The sequence below is a fragment of the Dromiciops gliroides genome, chromosome 3 (assembly GCF_019393635.1).
Source record: "Dromiciops gliroides isolate mDroGli1 chromosome 3, mDroGli1.pri, whole genome shotgun sequence".
Lineage (NCBI taxonomy): Eukaryota > Metazoa > Chordata > Mammalia > Microbiotheria > Microbiotheriidae > Dromiciops > Dromiciops gliroides.
The window spans coordinates 651,184,959-651,212,025 of NC_057863.1; the positions used below are offsets into that span (position 1 = coordinate 651,184,959).

The window sequence follows — 27,067 nt, forward strand, 5'->3', positions numbered from 1 at the left end:
GCAAGGGGAAGGGTGTGGGGGTTCCTTCCCTACTCATCTCCACTTCTCAAAATTGTGATCTTTCATCAAGGCTCAAGCTCATACACCTGGGTGTTAACTGCTCCAACCTTTGTCAAATCCTTGGCTATTGATTTATGTGACTTATCTCTTGAGACCCTTGAAGATTCTTGAGGACAGGATTGTTTTCATTTTTGTCTTTTGTATCTCCAATGCCTCAACATGGTGTCTTACAGAAAAGACACAGCCTTGGCAAATGTCATTGAATCGCCCTTCTGTTTGGCATTTAAAGCCCGTTTCAGGCTTAACTTGTAACACAAGCTGCTCTCCTCCATTTCTAGGGTGCGGCCAACCTGGACTTCTCTCTGCCCTACGTGCCATCTCTCTTCTTCGGTGAACTTGTGCTGGCTGACCACATCTCCTTCCTCAGCACCACCTTTCAGGATCCCCACCTTCCCTCACAGTTCAGATCCTGGACTACCTCCTGCATTTGGCCTCTACTGATGTGTCCTTGGAAATGTTGTGTAGTCTGTCAACAAGCATTTATTAAACGCCTACTACGAGACAGACGCTCTGCTAAGCCCTACGGATCCAAAGAAAGACAAAAAACCAAAAGAGTACTTATATGGGGACATCTCCCTTCAGAACGGAAGCTTTGGGTGGGGTGGAGGTCCTAGAAGTCTCCGCATATCCATTCTCCAGTAATGCCTGCCAAACAAAAGGCACTTATGAACGCTGATTAACTGACTGATAGATAGATTGGTAGATTGATAGCCTGAGGTGAGGCTGAGAACCGGGAGGATGGGCTGCTTAAATCTCCCGCAGGCCCCACCCCTCCCCCTACTTAAGGTCCTGCCAGCAACTTGCCCGCGGAGGGATTCCAGACCACCCTTTCCGGTCAGGCCCGAGGCAGAGGCCCGTTGGAGGAGACCAGTTTTCCAAGATGGAGAAGTGGGAGGAGAGGCCGGAGTCCGGAGGGTGAGTGAATCCGAGAAAGACAAAGACCTGCAGACTTACAGACTCAGAGATGAGGGTCAGAGATCCACAGAAACAGACTGGCCGACAGAGCCCAGGAGGGGCGCTGAGAGGCTTGTGGGAAGTCGGGGTGTGGTATAGAGAACTGTGCCCTGGGCTGGGGTCCTGGAACCTGGTTTCCAGTCCTGCCCAGCCCTCAGCTCCCTCAGGAACCTTAACTCAATCAGTCAATCAACACTCATTTATCAAGTATCTACTTGGGTGCTAGGCACTGGGGGTGCTCATTCAAAGAACGAAACAGCCTCTATTGACAAGAAGTTCCTCAGTTCTCTGGACGAAAGTTTTCTCATGTGTAAAATGGTGGGATGGGGGTGGGGCTGGGGAAGAAGGGTGCAATTTAAATCCAGTGTTGTCCAAGGCCTCTTCCAGCTCTGACATTGAATGTTCTACGTTTTAAGACTGTGATTCTCCAGATATACTCAAATGATGTGAAAGGTCAAAAGTATTTATATAATAATGCTAAGATGTCTTAATCCTTAATATGGTAAATATTGATGGGTATAACCCACAGAAACAAAACAAAAACTCATGGTGGTGGGGAGTGGGTTCCTCAGTAATTTTTAAGAGTGAAAGGGGAGAGGGCAGCTAGATGGTGCAGTGCATAAAGCACCCGCCCTGGATTCAGGAGGATCTGAGTTCAAATGCGGCCTCAGACACTTGACACTGACTAGCTGTGTGACCTCTGGCAAGTCACTTAACCTTCATTGCCCAAAGCCCCCTCCCCCCAAAAAAAGAGTCAGTGAAAAGTACAAGATGGTCCTGAGACCAAAAAGGTTCAGAACTGCTGTTCTAAGACACCTCCCAGCCTTGACATGCCCTGTTCCAAGGGCTCTTCCAGCTCTGACAGTCCTTGTTCTAGGAACTTAATCTAGAGCTAGAGCCTCAGACAATGAGCAGATTGTCATAGCTAGCGAAGCACAAAGAAGGGGGGTCGGTGATGACTTTTCCCTTCCTTTATGGTGATATTCTGACCTCTGCCCTCTCTTATTACAGGAGGAGCCTCTCTGAGCCCCAGAATTCACCAGTCTCCATCCCTGGCTCCCAGACCCTAGCCCTGAGCCAGGCGGGGCCAACAGAATCTGTGCTGCCCCGACTCCCTGAGGGTCTGGCTGCTCTCACCATCCCCATCCGACTTGATGCCCTGTCCTATCTCCTCCACAGTGCTCTGCTTGGGGCCTATAGCCTCCGGCCTGGCGCAGCCCTTTGTCCTTGCCACCCTAACCCTTGCTGTGCCCGGCCACCAGCCTTAGATGAGCCAGTGGCCCAGGATCCCCCCAGACAGCACTGGGCCAGAAGCCGCAGCCCAAGGGAGGCTCTTAGGCCGAGGGAGGTAGGGCCCAAGGGTGGTAGAGGGCTGGAACCCCCAGTGGGTACCACCAAGCAGAGCCTATGGGTCCGTCCTTCACCCATTCGACATCCTATCAAGGACCAGGGGAGTGAGTACCAGCGCCGAAGACCCCCTGCCTCTCTGCCAAGGCCCAAGGAGGAGCGAGAGAGCAAGCACTACCACCAGAGGAGTGAGACAGGGAATACCCGAGAATATCAGCACCACAGGCCTCCCTCCCCTCCACCACAGCCCAAGGAGACCTATGAGGGCAGGTACCACCATAAAAGTGTCCCACCTATCACCTCAAGCCCTCCTGCTGAGGACTGGGAGAGCGAGTACCAGGAAGCCCCCGGTCCCACCATGCCAGGCCCTCAAGATGCCTCTTCAGTCTGCTCTGAGAATGTGGATAACAGCTCGGATGCTCAGGCCCCCCAACCCTAAGGGGACACCTCCCGTGTCGCACAAGCCAGTGAACTATGAATGGTACCCACCACTTCTGGAAATCCATCTAGAGAGCAAAGCTGGACATCCCCACCCCCACCCCACCTCCTCAACCCATTCCCATCTCCAGTTACAGCTCAGCCCACACAGCCACAGCCAGGTCACTACCTTCATTCCTGTTTTCTGTCCCTGACTCTGACCCAGCCCCCAACTCCAAACACAGGCCTCCATCTGTCCAGCAGGACTGGGCATCTGGAGGTGCCTCCTTTGCCCCAAGTTCCTCCTCAAAGTTTATACCCAATGGGGACCTGACCTTAGGCACCCTAATCCATGTTCTGTCCCCCCATCAGGGACCCAGGCACCCTGTAGTTCTCCAACCCCTAGGGACCCGAGCTTTCTGGTCTCCCAGTCCATTAATAAAAAGGTTGTGATTAGTTGTTTCTGTGTCCTTGGCAGCAGAGGGTTAACCACAAAACAGGAGTGTTCTGGAGTTAGGAGGGACTGGTAACTATGAGGGCCACACATCAGCAGAGGGAGATCAGAGGAAGGTAGGGGGAGGCCCTGAGGAGCTGAGGGTGGGGGCCTACCCTTTCCCCCAAATGAGTCGTCTCAGCAACTCCCATTTAGGGCCTGTTTCGCCAACTCAGCAACTCCAGGGACTAGAAGCTACTGGTGCCTGGGCCTATTGTCCCGAGGGGTTAAGGGATTTGGGGGCACCCAGGGGAGGGCATTCAGGAAGGGCTGGGGCTAGGCTGGGACTCAGTCTGCACCAGGGGGACGTGATCATCGGAGGGTTCAGCTGCATCTCTGCGACCAAGGTATGGAGCCGGGCATCAGCTCCTATGGTAGGAGATTGAGATAGCTGAGACCCCAATCCCAATCCCCATCAAGGGCCCAAGTACCTGAATTCCCAGCTTCCGATCCTCCAGGGACCCATATCCCTAATCCCCTCACTGTGTTGGGGACCCAAGCATCTAGTTTGTCCACCTCCCTTGGGGGCTGCCAAGATAACCAGTCCTCTTGCCAATACAACCCTAGGCACTCAGGTGTCTGTACCACCCTAGACCCAGCCACTTGAAGGATACATATGGGTATCCAACATTCCCCCCTTGGAGATGCAGGTATCTTACATCTTTGGACTTACCAAAGTATCTAGCTCAATGGCACATATACCAAGGGGGCCTAGAACCCAGCCCATTCGCCCTCAGAAACCAGATAGCCTGACACCCCCAGCCTCTGCCCCCCGCCCCAGACCCAAGCATATTGGTTCCACACCTCCCACCCTCTCAAGGACATAATTAGGTTCCAGGTCCCAACCCTTTCTAATACTCAAGTAAGATATCTTTGCACCTTTGGGGACACTCAGATGGGCATCCCCACCTCCACCCAGTCCCCTACCAGTCAGGTTTCGATGAATCAGAAGTCGTCTTGTCCCTTCTATTCTCACCTCTCTCAGGGACCCAGGCATCTAACACCTCTGCTCCTAAAGTGTCAGAGACACAGACTCTATCACCAGATCATTTCCTTCCTTAAAATAAGTGTGTGAGGACCCTGGCATTCTTGGGACCTGAAATCCCCAGAACCCACCCTCCAAGCAACCCCCAAAGAGCCAGGCATGCAGCCTTGGGGCATTCTGGGCATCCAGCACTTTTGAGACCCACAGGTCTTCAGTATCTTCAAGGAGGGGGTCTGGCCCACTAGCCGAGCACCCCATCCCTGTACCTACCTCGTGTCTCTCCTTTCTCTTCCTCTCTCCCTCCCCTTCTCCCAGGAAACCATGTATAGCTTCATGGGTGGGGGCCTCTTCTGTGCCTGGGTGGGGAACATCCTCCTGGTGGTTGCCACGGCTACAGACCATTGGATGCAGTACCGGCTGTCGGGGGCCTTTGCCCACCAGGGGCTCTGGCGCTATTGCCTCAGCAACAAATGCTACCTACAGACTGAGAGCATCGGTAAGAGCGTTGGCGTTGGTAAGGGAGGGGAGTCCACCTATGGGACCTGGCCATTTGGCCTAAACTTGATAGAGCAGGCCAGGCAGGCACCAGAGACCAGAGTGGGTGGGCAGGGACAGAGTGAGGAGATTCAGATCGTCAGAGCTGGGAGGCTTTTAGAACAGGGAGTGTCAGGACTGGGAGGCTTTTAGAACAGGGAATGTCAGAGCTGGAAGAGCCCTTAGAACAGACAATGAAAACTAGAACTCAGAGGAGCATCAGAAATTATTCAGGCCAGTCTTTTCACCTGAAGCAATGGTTTAGGGGAAAAAAAGGTGGGGTTGGGGGGCAGCTAGGTGGAGCAGCGGATAAAGCGTCAGCCCTGGATTCAGGAGGACCTGAGTTCAAATCCGACCTCAGACACTTGACACTTACTAGCTGTGTGACTCTGGGCAAGTCACTTAACCCTCATTGCCCCATCAAAAAAAAAAAAAAAAAAGAATAGCCTGAAGCCAAGAAAGCTGAGAAGCTGAGTCTTGGTTGAGACATTCAGTGGTGGTGCAGCCTCAGAAAAGTCCTTCTGTTCTCTGGATCTCAGTTTCCTCCTCTGTAAGTCTGCTCCCATCCCCCACCACCATGTGTAGCAGAAGCTCTGCAAACTCTCTTGTCCACACTAACCCCCTTGCATTGGGTAGATTCACCTCCCCCCGCCCCCAACAGTCTTCCTCAGACACAGGTCTGACTGTGCTGCTCCCTTCCTCACGAAGCTGCAGTAGCTCCATATTGCCTCTGGAAAGTAAAACAAACTTCTCCACTTAAAACCCTCTGCAACCTGTGGCCAACTCACATCTCCAGATCATTCCACATTATTCCACTCCACACACTTGACATTCCGGACAAACTGCATGATTAGACATCTCCATCTGGGACAGTACATTTGTCATCTCTGCCGATTGGCACAAGCTGCCCCCAGTGCCTTGCCCCTCTTATCTGCCTTCCTTCAAGGCCCAGGCCTGCATCATGGAGCCTTTCCTGATTCTCCCCATATTACCCCCTCCCCACTTAGGATCGAGTGGTGCAATGGATAGAGCACTGGCCCTGGAGTCAGGAAGACCTGAGTTCAAATCCGGCCTCAGTGGGAAAACCACTTAACTTCTGTCCACCTCAGTTTCCTCATCTATAAAATGGGGATAATAATAGTAATCTACAGGGCAGCTAGGTGGCACAGTGGATAAAGCACTGGCCCTGGATTCAGGATGGCCTGAGTTCAAATCCAGCCTCAGACACTCGACACTTACCAGCTGTGTGACCTTGGGCAAGTCACTTAACCCTCATTGCCCCACAAAAAATTAATTAATTAATTAAATAGTAATCTGCAGTGTTATAGTGATATAATATTTGTAAAGTGTTTAGCATAGCACAGAATAAGTGCTTAATAAATTCTTGTTCCCATTCTCTTCCCTTCTTTCTTTCCTTTCTAGTATTAAGGAAAGAGGTGAGACTGACTTTCCTTCCTTTCTTCTTTCCTTCCCTTCCTCCCTCCCTTCCTTCCTTCTTTCTCTTTCTTTTTCTTCCTTCCCAACAAATCAAAAGGGTGCTCTCTATCCTCAAAATTTCCTAAAACATTTGGCATATATCTCTGCCTATATATCTACCACCATCACAATCTACTTTGTAGCTTGCTTATCAAATTAATGAGTAATCTTGGAATTAATTGAGAGATGAAGATGCAGATAAAAGCCAGGATGAAGAAATAAAGAATGAGAAACAGGTCTAGGAAGATTGAGAGCCAAGGAGAAATAGAAACAGGGATAGAATGGTAACAGAAAGGAAGAGAGTAAGATAGCAACAGAAACCAGAATATCAAGGTAGAGGTAATGAAACAAATAGATATAGAAACAGATAGTTGAGAGAGGCAGGATAGAGAAAGAGAGAGAGAGACAGAGACAGAGACAGAGACAGAGAGATAAGGAGGGAAAGAGGCAGAAATAAACCAAGACAGATTGTAGACATAAACTGAGAAATCAAGTGATAGGAAACAGAGATAGAGAAAGACAGAGAGACAGAGACAGAGAACAAGACAGGTTGTTGACATAAAATGAGAAATCAAGCGATAAGGAAACAGAGATAGAGAAAGACAGAGAGGCAGAGACAGAACAAGAAAGAGAGAAAAAAGGAGGGAGAGAGGAAAAGGAGGAGGAGGAAAGGAGGGAGAGACAGAGATAGACAGAAATAGACAAAGATATAGAGGAGGAGGAGAAGGAGAAGAAGGAGAAAAGAGAGAGAGAGAAGAAAGGAGGGAGAGAGAAGGAGGAGAGGGAGAAAAGAAGATGAAAAGAGGGAAAGAAAGAGGAATGAGATGGGGAGGGAGGGGGAGGGTGAGCAATGGGAGGTGGGATGTTGAAGAAGGAAAAGAAGTAGGGAAAGGGACACAGAGAGGAAGAGACAGACACAGACATAGAGATAGGGCAGAGGCAGGAAAAAAAACCCTAGGAAAACTGAGATGGAGACAGAGAAAAAGACTGAAAAATGAACAGAGAGAAACAGACAGAACTAGAAACAGAAACAAGTCCTATCAGTCCAGGTGAAACAGCTCACAGATATATACCAGGTCAGGGTCTGGGAGATGAAGCCCCTATGCTGTGCCAGGCACTGTGCTAAATGCAGGGGGCTACAAACACCAGAACAAATCTCTTGTTCTTGAGCTCACAAAATCTCACGTGGGAGACACTGTACCAACAATTAGATGCCAACAATCCACCAAAAGGTAAATTGGAGGCCATCTCAGAGGGAAGGCAATGGCATCAATGGAGATGTCAGCTGGGACTTAAAGAGAACAAGGAATGATGAGGAGGAGGGAGGACATGATGGTGCATCCTGGAAAAGGACCTTAGAACACAGATCTTTACTGCTCAAGGAAACCTTGGACCACAGGACAACCCAAAGGGAGAAGACTAGGCTTCATTCTCTTTTGCTACTTCCAGCTCCATTGATTTCTTTCTGCCTCAGTTTCCCTACCTGAAAAGTGATAAATTTGCTCTAAAATCTTGATCTTAAAGGTCCCTTCCCACTGTGAGGTCCTAGGGTTCTATGCCTTGAGCTCTGGTATTGGACCTAAGACTTAATAACTGTGTGACTTTGGATAATCACTTCATCTGCCAAGCTTTAATTTCTCCATATGGAGAAGACAAGTTATGATTTTCTGCCCAACTCCATGGGATTTGGCGGGGTAGGGGGGGCGGGGATACTAAGAGGTAATATTTGCACAAACACTTGGTGACTGAAGAAGGCTACGTGCATTGGGAGAATCAAATGAGCTAATTACTATACGTGAAGCCCTTCACACCCACTAAAGGGTTACACAATTTCATCCTTATTATTACCCAGAGAATTCTTATCATAGTTCCTGTTAATGCAATGCGAAGCATATTTGTTGTTTTATTAATAACATTACATTTCTATACATTTCCTTTTTCTTTTTTTTTTTTTTTTTGGTGAGGCAATTGGGGTTAAGTGACTTGCCCAGGGTCACACAGCTAGTAAGTGTTAAGTGTCTGAGGCCGGATTTGAACTCAGGTCTCTGAATCCGGGGCTGGTGCTCTTTCTACTGCACCACCTAGTTGCCCCTCCATACATTTCCTAACAGCAGCCCTGTGAGGAAGTTAGAATGAGTATGAGGCAGCTGGGAGGAATGGTGGATAGAGGGTTGAACTAAGAGTCAGGAAGACCTGAGTTCAAATCCTGCTTCAGACCCTTACGTAACAATCACTTTTATGGGCCTCAGTCTCAGTCTATTCATCTGTAGAATGGTGATAATAATGGCACCAACCTCCCAGGACTTCATTGAGCATCAAATGAGAGATAAAGTGCATCACAAGCTTTAAGCACTGTATCAATGTAGTTAATTTATTATTGTTGTTATTATTATTATTATTAAGGCTGGAAGAGACTTCTGGGCCTGTCTCTTTCAACCAGTGCATGAAAAGGAATCTCCTCTTAGAAAATACCCAATAAGGGTTCATCTAGCTTCTTCTTGAATACTTCTGGGAGAGGGGGGCGGTGTGGAGGACTCACTACCTTCCAAGGCAGCCTATTTCACTTTGGGACACCTTTTTTTTTTTTTTTTTTTTTTGTGAGGCAATTGGGGGTAAGTGACTTGCCCAGGGTCACACAGCTAGTAAGTGTTAAGTGTCTGAGGCCAGATTTGAACTCAGGTCCTCCTGAATCCAGGGCCAGTGCTCTCTCCACTGTGCCACCTAGCTGCCCCTAGGGACAGCTTTTAATGTCAGCAAGTTTCCCCTGACTTCAAGCCTAAATCTGCCTCTTTGCACTTTTTCACCCATGATTACTAATTCTGAGCAAGCCTAAGGGCCAGAAGGGGCCAAATTCTCCAGGAAAAGTGGAAGAGGGAGAGGACATTTTGATTCTGGAGGATCAGGGAGGATTTCCCCTTAAGTTGTGCCTAGAAGGAAGAGAAGGATTCTGCAGGGTGCAGACAAGCAGAAAGGGCTCTCCCAGACTTGGGGGAAATGATGTATGGGCTTGTAATGAACCAGGAGAGGTAAGGCTGAAGTTGAGAAAGCTCTCACCACCTAATCTAGCTGGACATGTGGGAGGGAAATTGAAAAAAAGGGCAGAAAGGCAACCCTCCAAACTGGCACCATGGAGAGGCACCTGGCCCTGGGTTCAGTTTCTGCCTCAGCCACAGACCAGCTGGGTGACTCTCGACAAATCACATAGCCTCCTTGTAAAACTAGGAGCTTTGTGGTGAGAACACAGAATCTAGAGTCTCAGGACTTGGATTTCAATCTCCGATCTGCCAGTTAACAACATGAGATTTGAAGCAATTCACTTCACCTCTCTAGACCTTGGTTCCCTCATCGGTAAAATGAGGAGATTGTTTTTCATGATCCATCCCTCTGCCTGCTGCTGCTGCTACAAAAATCAAATATCCTTGTGGACTGAGAGGAATGTGTTAACCTTCAGATTCTGTAGGATTTTAAAATTGTTATTGTCTTTATTAAACGCCGGTCAGGGTAGTCAGTGTTTTACCCTCTAGGTAATAGGGAGCCACTGGAGAATTATGAGCAGGGGAGGAAAGATCAGGAGGATTCCTTTGACAAATGTGTGAAGAAAGAAGAAGGGAGAGGACAGAGGCCCCTATCAAGTGCTGATGGCTGAGAAAATGCCACTGGATTTAGTAATGAGAAAGTCATTGGTAACCATGAAAAATGGCAGCATCAGGAGACAGGTAGGAATAGAAGCAAGCTGATGATGACAGAATGAGTTGAGATTTATATCTGAGGTGGGGAATAAAGGATGGGGAGATCATGTTAGGAGTGTGAGAGCCACGAGAGGTCACGAATGGACAATGGAAGTGAGGAGTCAGTGACTTAATGACCAAGTGGGGTCTGTCGGGGAGTGGGGAATATAGCAAGACAAAAGGTGGTGGGTGGGGTGGAGTCGTGGGAATGGGAGAGCAGCAATACCACCCCGGCAGTACCCCGACGTGTTATGGCCGGAGCCCGACAATGGAAGGTTGTTGTTGACCCCCTGATAGCATACTGGAATGCGACCCGGGCCTTCATGATCCTGGCTTCCCTCTGCTGCTTTGCGGGCATCGTCATTGGAATCCTTGCCTTTGCCCAGCTGCCCACCTTCCATCGACTCACACGCCCCTTCTCAGCGGGCATCATGTTCTTTATTTCCAGTAAGTGACCAAACTCCTCCCTCCCCTCCACTCTCACCAGGCCATTTCCTGGACTCAGGTCTTCCCCCAACAATTGATGGGATCCCTAAGAACAACACATGTCATCCCCATCCCCAATTCTCACCTGAGCCATCCCTGAATCTAGAATCAGAGATCCTAGTTTTGGCCCCAAATCTAGCCCCGTCTCCTATCCTTTATCACCACCCACAAACCCAGCACCAGTCCCACTGCCGCCCCTGTCCTGTCATACTCTCTCTCACCCACTCCAGCCCCCACATTTTCCTCCATGGATATAGAGTCAGAGACCCCAGATCCATGCTCTCAACCTCTAGTCGCACCCCTCCCTAAGCCCACCTCCATTCCTCATGTCCACCTGCTCCCCTACCACATCCTGATGCCCACATGTATCCCCAAATCTCCCCCTCATGCTCCCTCCGCACCCCACTTTCGGCCCCCAACCCACATCTCTCCTTCTGTTGGGCCTGTGTTTGCATCCTAGCGCTCTTTGTCCTTCTTGCCATGGCCATCTACACGGGAGTCACGGTCAGCTTCCTAGGCCGGAGATTTGGTGACTGGCGATTCTCCTGGTCCTACATCCTGGGTTGGGTGTCTCTGCTCATGACCTTCTTTGCAGGTAACTGTGGAGTGGACTGAAAGGGGAGCTATCAGTCAGGGTTTGTGGGGAAGTCTGGGCTGAATGGGTGGGGATGAGGAGGGCCTGGATCCTTGATCTGGGTTCCCTCAGTCCCTCTGTCTTTATAGGAATATTTTACATGTGTGCTTACCGGATGCATGAATGTCGCCGCCTGTCTGGGCCTCGCTGAGTCCTGGCATCCTACATGGAGCCCTGGATACTCCCTATCCCTGACCCCAACAGGCCACCCCGCAGCCCCCCATTCACACTTGGATCTGACATCAATGAAGGCTGAAGGAACAGGAAGTCTGGGTCCCTGAGGGAGTGGGGGTAGGGTGGTCCGGATGCTTGAGTCTCTGAGGGGAGTAGAGCTGGGGCTAGCAGAGTCAGGATACTTGGATCTGGGGGAGGGGTGAGAGCTGGGGCACAGATCCGAGCCCCACCTTGGGCCAGCCACAGAAGCTGGAAATCGGGGCTCCCAAAGAATTTTGGGACAGGAATCTGAATGTTTGGGACCTAGATTGGGGCAGGGGAGAGGGAAGAATAGAAAGGATTGTTCTAACCTCTAATAAAACTACTATGAAGCCCATTTTTTGTCTCTGATGTGATTTTATATGGGGGTCCCTGAGGAAGTGAGGATGAGAAGCTAAGGATGCCTGAATTCCTAAGGGAGATAGAGGCTAGAGCCAGGAAACTTGGATATCTGAGAGGGCAGGCATGGAATTCACGTTGCCTGGATCTCTGACAGAGGGGCTGTGGAACTCTGGATGGGGGTTGGGGAGGATTGAGGCCCTGAGATGCCCAGGTCCCTGAAAGGGTGGGGGCTGGGGGACAGAATTCCGTGGCAGTTGAGGGAGGTATCTGGGGAGCTTTGGGGTCACACTCATCATCAAGGTGGTACCTTACTAAGTCTGCCAAGATGCCTCTGAACTTGTTCCCTGCCATCCCTAGCATCCTTTTCCTCAAGAGTCTGGTCATCCTGATGGTAACATTCTTCTTTCCATACTGGGCTCTCTTCTTCCATCATGAACACGAGTCCTTGGTGTTTGCCAGCCCATGGATCATATGTGTGAGGAAACAGTGCAAGCTCATCAAGAATATCGGTAAGACCTTCCAGACCCTGGCTTCACCTCCCTCGCTGCCTTCTCAGCCTCTGTTTCCTGCTGCCCCTGAACCTGTCATCTTCAGTCTAGGACTACCTACCCTCCTTCTCCCCTCACATGTGAGTGACCTCTAGTCTTGGACTCTAACTGGTGATGGGTGCCTTCCACCTTTCAGCATCTCACTTATGATGAGTGACTTCCAACTTGCAACAGGTGGCATGGGATAGGTGCTACTCTCGACCCTTCCCTATTGACCCTTTGCCTTTCATATGTGACCGCTGGTTCCTTAATGCCTGTCCAATAACTCCTTGCCGAGAATTGACCCAAATGGTCCTGACTTATAACCTCTGATCCAGCCTTAGTCCACCTCCTTAGGACCCCTCTAGGACCTTTCTTCTCTTAGTTATCAATTCCACCCATTAATCACCTTTGGTTTTTCCCCAGTATGATTAACCTTCATCTCTTCCCTTAAACCCTGGTTGACCCTCATCAACCCACCTGGCCACCTCTCTGGGCAAGTAACTGGCTATGATTCAGCCTTTGGCAACCACTCTGGCAACAATTCAATTTAATCCCACAACTTTTTATTAAGTGCTTGTGACCTGAAAGGCCCTATGCTCAGGGCTATGGAGAGCAAACAAAACAAAACAAACAAAAAACCATTTCATGACAAATGGTGAGTTCTCTGCTTTCAAGGAGCTCACAATCAAATAGCATCCTGTGCAAGGATCGGTGATTTGGGCTGAGTTGGTCCAACTCTTTCCAATCCTGCTAGAATTGTCAACAAACATTTAGCAAGCATTCACTATGGGTCAGGTACGATGCTAAACACCGGGCATACAAAAAAAAGGGGAAAAAAATACAGTCACTGTCCTTAGGGAGCACAGAATATGAAGGGAGAGACACTACGCAAACCACCCTGTGCAAACAAGATACAGACAACATAAATCTATAGATGGCCTTTGAGAGCTGCTGTGGCCAAAAAGTTCACTACCCTGTAGCCAGCCTAGGGGTGAGATCCTCAGAACTTAGTAAGGTTATCAGATGCATCATCATCATTATTGTTCTTATGTTGACAATATTAATATAATTAAGAGGTATAAATTATATTGAGATTCTAATGAATGGGTATTGAGGAGTCATTATATAATTAATAATTAGGTGTTCAACGATATGTTAATTATATTGGTATAGTTATACTTGACATAATTAACATATTCTATTAGTCATTATAATAGCTCACATCGATACAGTACTTTAAGGTGTCCATATGTGACCTTTTTCATTTGAAAAAGTGATCTGGTGAAATAAAAGCTATTTCTGTCTCTGCTTTACAGATGAGTGTCTGAGGCAAGTTTCAAACTCAGGTCTTTATGACTCCAAGGCCCCCTACTCTAGCCACTGAGAGCTTTCATTGTGTCATTAGTGCTTTTGTTTTGTTTTGTTTTTTTATTTTCACAGGATTTTTAGTACCAATTTTTTCTCCCTTCCTCCTCCCCAAGAGGGAAAGCAATCTGATATAGGTTGTATATGTCCAATGACATTAAACATATTTCTACATTAGTCATCTTGTGAAAGAAGAATCAGAGCACAAAGGAAAAACCTCAAAAAAAGAAGGAAAAAAACACCACAGTCCAAAAGTAGAAACAGTATGGTTCAATCTGCTTTCATAATCCACAGTTCTTTTTTTCTGGATGTTGAGAACATTTTCCATCATTAGTTCTTTGAAACTGTTTTGGATCATTGCACTGCTGAGAAGAGCCAAGTCTATCCCCATTGTTCATCATACAGTGTTGCTGTTACTGTGTACAATGTGCTCCTGGTTCTGCTACTCTCGGTCAGCATGAGTTCATATAAGTTCTTCGAGGTTTCTCTGAACTCCTCCTGCTCATTGTTTCTTACAGCACATTAGTATTCCATTATATTCATATACCACAACTTGTTTAGTTATTCCCCTATTGATGGGCATTCCCTGGATTTCCAATTCTTTGCTACCACAAAGAGAGCTGCTATAAATATTTTTGTACATGTGGGTCCTTTTCCTTTTTCTATGGTCTTTTTGGGATACACACCTAGCAGTGGTACCACTGGGTCAAAGGGTATGAACAATCCCATAGCTCTTTGGGCATAGTTCCAAATTGCTCTCCAGAATGGTTGGATCAGTTCACAGCTCCACCAACAGTGCATCAGTGTTCCAATTTTTCCACATCTTCTCCAACATTTATTATTTTCCTTTTTTGTCATATTAGCCAATCTGATAGGTATAAGGTGGTACTCAGAGTTGTTTTAATTTGTATTTCTCTGATCAATAGTGATTTAGAGCACTTTTTCATATGGCAATAGATAGCTTTGACTTCTTCATCAGAAAACTGCCTGTTCATATCCTTTGACAATTTCTCAATTGGGGAATGACTTGGATTCTTATAAATGTGATTTAGTTCCTTATATATTTTAGAAATAAGGCCTTTACCAGAAATGCTGGCTGTAAAAATTGTTTCCCAGTTTTCTGCCTCCCTTCTAATTTTGGCTGCATTGCTTCTGTTTGTACAAAAACTTTTTAATGTAATGTAATGTAATGTAATATAATGTAATACGATGTAATCAAAGTCTTCCATCTTGTATTTCATAATATTCTCTATCTCTTGTTTGGACATAAATTGCTCTCCTCTCCATAGATCTGAGAGGTAAACTATTCCTTCCTCTCCTGATTTACCTATGGTATCACCCTTTATGTCTAAATCTTGAACCCATTTTGACCTTATTTTTGTATAAGGTGTAAGGTGTTGGTCTATGCCTAGTTTCTGCCATATTATCTTCCAGTTTTCCCAGCAGTTTTTGTCAAATACTGAGTTCTTATCACAGAAGCTGGAGTCTTGGGTTTATCAAACAGTAAATTACTATAGTCATTTACTACTGTGTCTCCTGTGCCTAACCTATTCCATTGATCCACAACTCTATTTCTTAGCCAGTACCAAATAGTTTTGATGCTAGCCACTTTATAGTATGGCTTCAAATTTGGTACAGCTAGCCCACCTTCCTGTGCATTTTTTTTATTAGTTCCCTTGATATTCTTGATTTTTTTGTTTTTTTTTTTCAAGATGAATTTTGTTATTATTTTTTCTAACTCTATAAAATAATTTTAGGTAGTCTGATTGGTATGGCACTGAATAGGTAAATTAATTTAGGTAGAATTTTCATTTTTTTATATTAGCTTGGCCTATCCATGAATAATTGATATTTTTCTAATTACATAGATCTGATTTTATTTGTGTGAAAAATGTTTTGTAATTTTGGTCATAGAGTTCCTGGATTTATCTTGGCAGGTAGACTCCCAAGAATTTTATATTGTCTACTGTTACTTTATTTTTTTTTCTTTGCTACAAACATTTATTCTGTTTTTTACAGTTACATATAAGGGTAGTTTTCAACATTCATTTTCATAAGATTTAGAGTTCCAAATTTTTCTCCCTCCCTCCCTTTCCTCCCCCCTGCACAAGACAGCAACCAGGTTATATATGTACAATCCACAAGTGCTCTTTTTATCAGTTCTTTCTATGGGGGTAGATAATATGGATTGTCATTAGTCCCTTGGGATTGTCTTAGTTCACTGTATTGCTGAGAGTAGTCAAGTCATTCACAATTGCTGATCAAACAATACTGCTGTCACTATGCACAATGTCCTCCTAGTTCTGCTCACTTCACCAAACATCAGTTCAAATGAGTCTTTTCAGGTTTTTCTGATATCATCCTGTTTGTCATTTCCTATTGCACAAGACCATTCCACCACAATCATATACCACAGCTTCTTCTGTCATTCCTCAACTGATGGACATTACCTTGATTCCCAATTCTTAGCCACCACAAAGAGTTGCTATAAATATTTTTGTACAATTCCCCCCCTTTTCTCTTTTTCATGATTACTATCGTTAACTGTTTCCCTCAATCTTATCCCCTTCCCCGTGATATTTACTCTATTATCTATCTTCTTTCACTCTATCCCTCTTCAAAAGGGATTTGCTTCTGTCTATCCCCTCCCCCAATCTGCCCTCCCTTCTTTTGCCCCTCTCTCTTTATCCCCTTCCCCATCTATTTTCTTGCAGGGTTAGATAGATTACTCCACCCAATAAAGTGTGTGTGTGTTATTTCCTCCTTGAGCCAATTCTGATGAGATTGAGGTCTTTGAGCCAATTCTGATGAGTGTTAGGCTCATTTACTGCCCAGATGAAATAGATTACTCTACCCAGTTGAGTGTGTGTATTAATCCCTCCTTGAGGCAACTCTGATGACATTAAGGTCTTTGAGCCTATTCTGATGAGTGTACTGCCCTGCTCCTCCCCCATCTCTTCCCCCACTCCATAAGCCCTTTCCTGTTTCTTTCATGTGGGATTTCACTCTATGCTACACAGTTGTGTTGGATATGTGATTCTTGGTTGTAATCCCAATTCCTTTGCCCTCTGGAATATCATATTCCATGCCCTCTAGTCCTTTAATGTAGAAGCTGATAGATCCTGTGCTATCCTGACTGGGGCTCCATAGTATTTGAATTCTTTCTTTTTGGCAGCTTGCAATATTTTCTCCTTGACCTGAGAGCTCTGGAATTTGGCTATAATATTCCTACGAGTTTTCCTTTTGGGATCTCATTCAGGAGGTGATGGATGGATTCTTTCAATTTCTATTTTACCTCCTGCTTCTAGAATATCAGGGCAATTTTCCCTGACAATTTCTTGGAAGATGATGTCTAAGCTCTTTCCTTGATCATGGTTTTCAGGTTTACCAATACATTTCAAATTCTCTCTCCTGGACCTATTTTCCAGGTTAGCAGTTTCTCCAAGAAGATATTTCACATTGCACTCTTTTATTTTGTTCATTTGGATTTGCTTTATTGTGTCTTGGTTTCATATAAAGTCACTAGCTTCCATTTGTTCAATCCTAATTCTTAGACAATTATTTTTGTCAGAGAGCTTTTGTATCTCCTTTTCAATTTGGCTTTTCAAGCTGTCAACTTTTTCTGATGTCTTTCCTGCATCACCCTCATTTCTCTTTCCATTTTTTCCTTTATCTCTCTAACTGTATCTTCAAAGACCTTTTTGAGTGCCTCTATGGCCTGAAACCAATTCATATTTTTCTTTTTTTAGTCTTCTTCTTTTATTTTTCTTTCTTTCTTTCTTTCAGCAAGGCAATGAGGATTAAGTGACTCGCCCAGGGTCACACAGCTAGTAAGTGTGTCAAGTCAAGTGTGTGAGGCCAGGTCTGAACTCAGGTCCTCCTGACTCCAGGGCCTGAACTTTATCCATTCTGCCACCTAGCTGCCCCTCATATTTTTCTTGGAAGCTTTAGATATAGGGGCCCTGATGTTGACATCTTCCTCTGAGGGTGTACCTTGATCTTCCTTGTCACAAAAGAAACTTTCTATGGTCCTCACCTTTCTCTGTCTGCTCATCTTGCCTTTCTTTGACTTTACTTTTAGCTCCTTAAAGTGAGGCACTATTTCCAGGCTGCAGTATCCCAAGTTTCAGAAGGTCCCAGGTGGTATTATTTAAGGAGGAGCAGGTTCTTCACTCACCTGACCTGTTTCCTGGTCTTCAGATGACTCCAGACCAACTTGCTAATCAACCAGCTTTGTGTGTTGTGGTTGTCAGCTCTGACGAGCCTGTGCCCCTCCCCCACCTGGGCCACTGCTACTCAAGCATACCTCCTAGTTCCCAGAAGGGGTGAAAAACCCAAGTTCTGCCTCAGCAGCAGCACAGAACCCTGTAGTCTCCCCCCTGCCAAGGGCTCAGTCCTCTCACCAGAGTGTGAGCTTAGTTCCAGACAAAACTGGCACTGCAGCTGATTCAGAGGCTCTAGGGGATCTCTTTTTCTGGCAAGGCCTTCCTGAAACTGGACCTGTGTCAGGGTGACTGTGGGGTTGGGCTCCACTCCTGTCTCAGCACAGCAGTGACTTCCTTCTGACCTTCCAAGCATTCTTGGTTGGAAAATTATCTCAGCACATTCTTCTGTGGATTTTGCTGCTCCAGGAATTGTCCTATGGCATTATTTGGATGTTTTTTGAAGTGATCGTGTTATGAATTCGAAAGCTCACTGCCTTTCCTCCACCATCTTGGGTCCACCCTGAACGTTCTGTCTACCCTTACTTTAAATGAAATTTTTCTTTCTATCTCTTGCCTCTGAGCTTTGTTGGTTGTGTATAGAAATGCTAATGATTTATGTGGGTTTATTTTATATCCTGCAACTTTGCTAAAGTTGTTAATTATTTCAAGCAGTTTTTTTAGTTGATTCTTTAGGATTCTCTAAGTATACCATCATATTATCTGCAAAGAGTGAAAGTTTTGTTTCCTCCTTGCCTATTCTAATTATTTTAATTCCTTTTTCTTAGAGCTGTAGCTAACATTTCTAGTACAATATTAAATAATAGAGGTGATAATGGACATCCCTGTTTCACCCCTGATCTTATTGGGAAGGCCTCTAACTTATTCCCGTTACATATAATGTTTGCTGATGGTTTTAGGTAGTTACTACTTATTATTTTAAGGGAAAACTCCACCTATTCCTATGCTCTCTAGTATTTTTAATAGGAATGAGTATTGTATTTTGTCAAATGCATTCTCTGCATCTATTGAGATAATCATATGATTTTGGTTAGTTTTGTTATTGATGTGGTTGATTATATTAATAGTTTTTCTAATGTTGAACCAGGCTTGCATTCCTGGTATAAATCCCACCTGGTCATCATGTATTATCCTGGTGATCACTTGCTGTAATCTTCTTGCTAATATTTTGTCTAAGATTTTTGCATCAATATTCATTAGGGAAATTGGTCTATAATTTTCTTTCTCTGTTTTTGCTTTGCCTGGTTTTGCTATCACCACCATATTTGTGTCATATCTAACTTTTCTAATATTCTATGCACCTCTTTAACTTTTTTCTTATTTATTTTGTGGTTAGATTTATCTAATTCTGAGAGGGGAAGGTTCAGATCCCCTACTAGTATAGTTTTGCTGTCTATTTCCTCTTGTAATTCATTTAACTTCTCCTCTAAGAATTTGGGTGCTATACCACTTGGTGCACACATGTTTAGTATAGATATTACTTCATTATCTATCATACCTTTTAGCAAGATGTAATTTCCTTCATTATCTCTTTTAATTAGATCTATTTTTGCTTTTGCTTTGTCTGAGATAAGAATTGCTACCCCTGCTTTTTTGACTTCAGATGAATCATAATATATTTTGCTCCAACCTTTTACCTTTACTCTGTGTATCTTTCTGCTTCAAATGTGTTTCCTGTAAACAACATATTGTAGGATTCTGATTTTTAATCCACTATGCTATTCAATTCCATTTAATGGGAGAGTTCATCCCATCCACATTCATGGTTAAGATTATGAACTGTTTATTTCCCTCCATTCTCTTTCCCCCTTTGTTTTCCCCTCTTTCACCCTATTCCTCTTGACCAGTGTTTTGCTTCTGACCATGGGCTCCCTCAATCTGCCCTCCCTTTTATCAGCTGCCCTTCTTTTTTTTTGCCCCTTTTTTCCTCCTGCTTCCGCCCTCCCTTCTATCAATACCACCTTTTCCCCCTTCCCCTTTTGTTTCCTTAAAGAGCAAGCTAAGTTCCTTGATACAAATGGGAGTGTATTTTATTCTCTCCCTGGACCAAATCAGATGAGAGTAAGGTTGCAACAATGCTCACCCCTCCCTTCTTTCCCTCTATTGTAATGGGTTCTTTTTGTGCCTTTTCACATGATGTAATTAACCCCATTTCACCTCCCCCTTCCTCTCCTCCCCCTAGTCTTCTTTTATTCTGCCCCTTAAGTTTCTTTATATCATCACATCAAGGTCAATTTAATAACAATACCTTAACAGAGATACAGATCCCAAAAGTTAAAAAACCAAATCTTTCTTTCTTTCTTAACAATTTTTAGATATTTTATTTTTTCCCAATTGCATGTAAAAATATTTTTAACATTTGTTTTTTTAATTTTGAGTTCTGAATTTTCTCCCTCCCTTACTCCCCTCTTCTATCCCTTCCCTGAGATGACAATTTGATATAGGTTATATGCATGCAATCATGCATATATCCATATTAGTCATGCTTGTGAAAGAAAATGAAGACCAAAAAAAAAAACATGAAAAAAATAAAGTGAAATATAGTATACTCTTATTTGCATTCAGACTTCATCAATTCTTTCTCTGGATATGGATAGCATTTTCCAACATGGATCTCTTGTAATTGTCTTGGATCATTGTATTGCTGAGAAGAGCTAAGTCAATCATAGTTGATCATCATGCAATGCTGCTATTATTGTGTACAATATCCTCCTGGTTCTGCTCATTTCACTTTACATCAGTTTGTGTCTTTCCAGGTTTTATTGTATTCATGGACCATGCCATTCCCCAATTGGTGGGCATCCTCTCAATTTCCAATTTGCCACCACAAAAAGAGCAGCTATAAATGTTTTTGTATAAATTTGTCTTGTTCCCTCTTTAAAAATATCTTTGGGATACACACCTAGTAGTGGTATTTCCCAGTCTTATAGCCCTTTGGGCCTAGTTCCAAATTGCTCTCCAGAATGGTTGGCTCACAATTCTACCAACAGTGGATTAGTGTCCCAGTTTTCCCACATCTCCTCCAAAATTTATTAGTTTCCTTTTCTGTCATATTAGCCATTTTGATAGATTTGAGGTGGTATTTAGAACTGTTTTAATTTGTATTTCTCTAATTAATAATGATTTGGAGGATTTTTTCAATGCCAATAGATAACTTTGATTTGTCTGAAAACTGCCTATTCATATCTTTTGACTATTTATCAATTGGGAAATAACTTGTATTATACATTTGACTCCATTCTCTATGTATTTGAGAAATAAGGCCTTTATCAGACACTTGCTATTTAAAAAATTCCCCAGATTTCTGATTTCCTCTTAATCTTGCCTGCATTGGCTTTGTTGGTACAAAATCCTTTTCATTTAATCTTTTTTTTTTTTTTTTTTTTTTTTTGCTGGGCAATGGGGGTTAAGTGACTTGCCCAGGGTCACACAGCTAGTAAGTGTCAAGTGTCTGAGGCCGGATTTGAACTCAGGTACTCCTGAATTCAGGGCCGGTGCTTTACCACTGCGCCATCTAGCTGCCCCTTTCATTTAATCTTATCAAAATTAGCCATTTTATGTCTCATAATGCTCTCTCTTGTTTAGTCATAAATTCTTCTCTTATACACAGATCTGACAACTATTCCATGCTCCCCTAATTTGCCCATGATATCACTCTTTTTTTTTTTTTTAGTGAGGCAATTGGGGTTAAGTGATTTGCCCAGGGTCACACAGCTAGTAAGTGTGTGTTAAGTGTCTGAGGCTGGATTTGAACTCAGTTACTCCTGACTCCAGGGCCGGTGCTCTATCCACTGCGCCACCTAGCTGCCCCGATATCACTCTTTATGTCCAAGTCATGTACCCATTTTTACCTTATCTTGGTACAGGGTGTGGCATGTTGTTTTATGCCTAGTTTCCATCAAACTGCTTGCCAATTTTCCCTGCAATTTTTGGCAAACAGTGCGTCCTTCTCCCCAAATCTTGGATCTTTCTGTTTATCAAATACTAGATTGCTGTGGTCATTGACTATTATGTATTCTGTACCTAATTTATTCCACTGATCCACCACTCTATTTCTTAGGTAGTACCAGATTGTTTGTGACAGTTTTGTTTCCTCATTGCCTATTCTAATTCCTTCAATTTCTTTTTTTTTTCTTATTTCTATAGCTAACATTTCTAGTATAATACTGAATAATAGTGGTGATAATAGGCATCCTTGCTTTACCCCTGATCTTATTGGGAAAGCTTCAAGTTTATCCCCATTACAGATAATGTTTGCTGATGATTTTAGGTAGTGTGATGTTTAAAATCTAAATGTGTGGTTGCCTTAAATTAGAAGCTTTAGCACAAGTCTTTGGGCATTAAACATTTATTAAAGCATACCAGGTATTCATATGGAGTTAAGAAAAGGCCTATCTAGCCTAGAGTTCCACCCTGGTCTGGTTCTTCCTCAAGTCCTCCGCCAGGAGCCTGCTTCAACCACGAACTCCCCAGCAAACTGATTGTGGAAGCTTTTTATAGGTCCAGAGCATGGGCGGTCATTACACACTGCTTTAAGCTGTCATCCAAATCCATTGGTCACTGGACTTGAAGGTGGTCTCCAGTTAAGTTCAAAGTCTAGCTTCTGAGAACAATACCTTCTTAAGGGCTAGGCAGGTGTGCTTACAATCTAGTTAACTTGAAGTAGGCTAATCAGCAGTCAATCACTCTCACTTAATTCAATCAGTTTAGATTAATCTCCAGGTGGGCCTTTGAGTATCTGCTAAATCCCATTATTTTATCACAATAGTTACTTATCAATTTAAGGATGACTCCCTTTATTCCTATGCTCTCTAGTGTTTTTTAATAGGAATGGGTGTTGTATTTTGGCAAATATAATAGTAGTAGACCTCCATCAGTCACGGCTGACCATGGATCAGTGCCTTGAAGAGCCACAGGCCACAGTGTGGCTGTGCTGGAGTGTTCTCTCCAGGGCGCTGGCCTGGGTGGATCAATATGGAAAACAAGCTGTTGCCCATGCAGCAGGTTTTCACTCTCACTGGTGGATCCAAAGGAGAGGCAGAGCCAGTACAGTTTGGCACCAGTGCTGCTGCAGGAGTTGCCAGATGGATGTGATGTCCAACATCCAACTGCCTAAGGGACTCCGACTCCTGATTTTTCCTCCAGGTTAACTCCTGAAGCCTTTCCCATACATGGGTATAGCCGCAAGGCAGCGGAGGTTTCAAATCAGGGTTTCCTTCCCCTAGGCGGGTTGCCTGCCAAGGCTAACGAGCCCCACTTGCCTGAAGCGACCGGTTTTAAGGTGCCAGTGACTCACCTTCACCCCTTCTCCTGTTAGTGGAAACAGTTCTGCCATGAGAAGGCCAGGAGTTGGGCTTCGATTGTCAGAGGCTATTTGAGACGCATGACATTGGAGCATTTCATAGAGAGAGGGAAGTTATCCCCACTCCCACCGTGGCATGACAACCTTTGGCAAATATACTCTGCATCTATTGAGATAATCACATGATTTCTGTTGGTTTTGTTATTGATATGGCCAATTATGCTGGTAGTTTTTCTAATATTGAAACAGCTCTCCTGCATTCCTAGTATAAATACCATCTGATCATATGATTCTTGTGATACATTGCTCTAATCTCATGCCTAGTATTTTATTAAAGTTTTTGCATTGATATTCATTAGGGAAATTACTCTATAGTTTCCTGTCTCTGCTGTTTTCCTTTCCTTTTCCCAGTTCTATATTTGTGTTAAAAAAGGAATTTGGTAGGCTTTTTTGCCTATTTTTCTTTAAATTTTATTTTTTGGTTGCATTTGAAGTTCTGAACTCTCTTCCTCCTTCCCTACCTCACACTAGAGAAGGACACCATTTCACATAGGTGTATATATAAACATATTTATGAGTGTATGTATATGTAAAACCTGTTCAGTGGACCCCTTAAAAACCATATTATGTATACTTCTATTCATCAATTCTTTCTCTGGAGGTTGATAGCATATTCATTCATAGGTCCTTTGTAGGTGATTTGAGTATTATAATACTCGGAATAACTTAGTCATTCATAGATGTTCTTCAAATAATATTGCTGTTACTGTATACAATGTTCTCTTCATTCTGCTCATTTCATTGTTCATTATTTCATGCAAGTCTTTACATGTTTTTTTCTAAAATCAACCTGCTCATCATTTCTTTTTTAAAATTAAATTTTTTTCTAATTACATGTAAAGATTTTTTTTGAGTTCCAAATTTTTCTCCCACCTCTCCTTCCCTCATCCTTCTGCAGCCAGCAAACAATCTGATATAGGTTATACATGACAAGCATGTTAATCATTTTTCTACATTAATCAATGCTCATCATTTCTTTTTTTTTTCTTTTTTCAAAAAATTTTTTGTTTTTTGTGGGGCAATGGGGGTTAAGTGACTTGCCCAGGGTCACACAACTAATAAGTGTCAAGTGTCCAAGGCTGGATTTGAACTCATGTCCTCCTGAATCCAGGGCTGGTGCTTTATCCATTGCACCACCTAGCTGCCCCTATGCTTCCCAATAGCACTTCATCACAATCATGTAGCACAACTTGTTTAGCCATTGCCCAATTTCCAGTTCTTTGCCTCCACAAAGAAAGCTACTATATTTTCAATATTATACACTATATGTTCTTTCCCTTTTTCCCTCATCACCTTACAAAATAGACCTAATGGTGCTGGGTCAAAAGGTATATATGGTTTTATAACTCTTTGGGCATAATTCCACATTACTCTCTAGTGGTCAATTAGTGTCCCAATTTTTACACATCTTTAACATTTGTCATTTTCCCCTTCTATGATCTTAGCCAGTCTGATAGTTGTGAGATATCAGTTGTATTAATTTGCATTTCTCCAATCAATAATTATTTAAGAGCATTTTTTCCTATGATTATATATAGCTTTGATTTCATTGAAAATTGCCTATTCATATCCTTTGGCCATTTATCAATTGGAGAATGACTCATAGTCTAATAAATTTGACAAAGTTCTCTATATATTTGAGATATGAGACCTTTATCTGTGAAACTGTCTAAAAATTTTCCCCAATTTTCTGCTTTCCTTCTTATCTTGGTTACATTGTTTTTATTTGTACAAAAGCTTTTTAATTAAATGTAATCAAAATTATTCATTTTACTCCTCAGAACGCTATCTCTTGTTTAATTCATAAATTATTTTCCTATCCATAAGTCTGATAGGTTAATATGTTCCATGTTTTTCTAATTTTCTTATGCTATCTCATTTTGACCTTATCTTGGTAAATGGTGTAAGATATTGATCTATGTCCAATTTCTGCCATACTGCTTCCCAGTTTTTCCAACAAGTTTTTACCAAATAGTGAATTCTTATCCCCAAAACTTAAATCTTTACATTTGTCAAACACAAAGTTACTATAATCATTTACTACTATGCATTGTATGGCTAGTCTGTTCCATTGATCCACCTATTTTTTAGTCAGTACCAGATAGTTTTGATAATTACTGCCTTATAGTATAAGATCAACTACTGTGAAACTTCTTTCCATTTTCATCAGTTTCTTTTATATTCTTGACCTTTTGTTTTTCCAAATGAATTTCGTTATTTTTTTCTAGCTCAACCAAATAATTTTTCAGTAATTTAATGGGATAGCATTGAAAAGTAGATTAGGAAGAATTCTCATTTTTATTATATTGGCTCTTCCCACCTACAATTAGTATATATTTATTTAAATGTCTTTGTGTAAAAAGTGTTCCATAATTTTGTTAATGTAGTCCCTCGGTTTGTCTTGACAGGTATATTCCCAGGTATTTTATGCTATCTGTGGTTATTTTAACCTCTTGAAAGATTTTGTTGAAGATATATAGAAATACATAGATGCTTTATGTGCATTTATTTTATATCCTATTGTTTTGTTAAATTTATTGTTTCAACTAGCTTTTTAGTCAAATCCCTAGGATTTTCAAAGTATATCATCATATCATCTGCAAAAAGAGTTACTTTTATACTTCCCTTGTATTCTGATTCTTCTTACACAACATGATTAATGCAGAAATATGTTTAATGCTTTCTGTCTTGGGGAGGGGGAAGGGAAGGGAGAGAGAGAGAAAAAATTGGAAATAAAAATCTTATGAAAACAAATGTTGAAAACTATCTTTACATGTAACTGGAAAATAAGAAAATACTTTTATGATTTTTTTTAAAAAGTTAGTTTTATCCGGGCAGTTATGTGGTTCAGTGGAAAAAGCACCAAGGAGGACCTGAGTTCAAATCAGCCTCAGACACTTGACACTTACTAGCTGTGTGACCTTGGGCAAGTCACTTAACCCTCATTGCCCTGCAAAAACAAAGAAAACAAATAAAGTTAGTTTTATTATTTTATTGCCCATTCTGATTCCTTCAATTTCTTTTTCTTTTCTTATTGGTATTGCCTGCATTTCTAATACAATAGTGACTAATACTGGTGATAATGGGCATCCTTGTTTAGGTCCTGATCTTACTGAGAAGGCTTCTAGCTTATCACCATTATTGTGTAGGTGCCATATACTGCTGAGAAAAAGGTTTTTCCTTTCTATTCCCATTCAATTTTCTCCAGAGGTCTATCATACCGACGTTTTCTAACATTCTATTCATCTCCTTTTGTGTGTGTTTAGATTCATCTAGTTCTGAGAGGAGAAAGTTGACCTCCCCCCCTTATCATTTCACTATTTGCTCCTGTAACTCATTTCATCCTCAGAAGTCCAGCCACATTCTCTAACAAGGCTCCCTGCATCTCTCTAGCTCCACCACTTCCTCTTCCTGTCCACATCTTATCTTCTCTTCTCCTTCCTCTGTGACCCCAGCCCCTCTTCTCCCAGCCCGCATGGTCTCCTCTCGAGCCTCATCCTCCTGAGGCTCTCCCCCTCCTGCCTTTTCCTCCTGTCCAGGCCATGTTGAAGCCTCTCGCGTCACGTTGCTGATGTCCATGGTGCTTTCCCTGCCGCTGGGTCTGAGTCTGCCGGCACAGTGCACTGGAATCTTGTCTGGCTCCCTGCCAGAGATCATGCCCTTCTTCACAAGTCTCATCTGCCTGAGCATCGGTGAGCGGCCCTCCTGGGGCCCAGGGAGGCGGGGCTTGCACCGAGGGCCAGGCTCTGCGTGCCCCTTAGGGATATGGGCAGTGACTAGCCACTGGTCCCCTGCGGGTCCTCTATACCATCCTCTCTCCAGGTGGGGTGTCTCCTCCCACCTCCGTGCTCCCGCTCCAGGTCCCCAGCTGTCCACCCTAAATCCCTGAGGTGCTCTTACTGCCCAGTGCCTCCTCCG

At 43.5% G+C, this 27,067-nt stretch overlaps 2 protein-coding genes across 3 annotated transcripts; both read left to right on the top strand.

Annotated features, from left to right (window-relative positions):
• Positions 1–940: 940 nt before the first annotated feature.
• Positions 941–2,800, top strand: C3H19orf84 (chromosome 3 C19orf84 homolog). The gene is made up of 2 exons (XM_043993941.1): positions 941–975; positions 2,026–2,800. Exons 1-2 carry the CDS (start codon positions 941–943, stop codon positions 2,798–2,800), a joined length of 810 nt encoding a protein of 269 aa, XP_043849876.1.
• Positions 2,801–4,577: 1,777 nt separating this feature from the next.
• Positions 4,578–11,265, top strand: LIM2 (lens intrinsic membrane protein 2). 2 transcript variants are annotated; one of them, XM_043998937.1, is made up of 7 exons: positions 4,578–4,783; positions 5,067–5,071; positions 7,499–7,573; positions 10,077–10,088; positions 10,292–10,441; positions 10,941–11,075; positions 11,204–11,265. In XM_043998937.1, the coding sequence occupies exons 1-7, from the start codon at positions 4,578–4,580 to the stop codon at positions 11,263–11,265; spliced, it is 645 nt and encodes a 214-aa protein (XP_043854872.1). The 2 variants fall into 2 exon arrangements, with proteins under 2 accessions (XP_043854872.1, XP_043854873.1); XM_043998938.1 differs by lacking the exons at positions 5,067–5,071; positions 7,499–7,573; positions 10,077–10,088 and having other exon boundaries at positions 4,578–4,752.
• The last annotated feature ends 15,802 nt before the right edge of the window (positions 11,266–27,067 follow it).

Excerpts from the sequence above, each read along its gene's own strand:
- C3H19orf84 (XM_043993941.1), top strand. The coding sequence starts at position 941 with ATGGAGAAGTGGGAGGAGAGGCCGGAGTCCGGAGG. Across the intron at positions 976-2,025 it reads GAGAGGCCGGAGTCCGGAGG|GAGGAGCCTCTCTGAGCCCC; the intron begins GTGAGTGAATCC and ends CTCTTATTACAG.
- LIM2 (XM_043998937.1), top strand. The coding sequence starts at position 4,578 with ATGTATAGCTTCATGGGTGGGGGCCTCTTCTGTGCCTGGGTGGGGAAC. Across the intron at positions 10,442-10,940 it reads CATCATGTTCTTTATTTCCA|CGCTCTTTGTCCTTCTTGCC; the intron begins GTAAGTGACCAA and ends TTTGCATCCTAG. Across the intron at positions 11,076-11,203 it reads GCTCATGACCTTCTTTGCAG|GAATATTTTACATGTGTGCT; the intron begins GTAACTGTGGAG and ends CTGTCTTTATAG.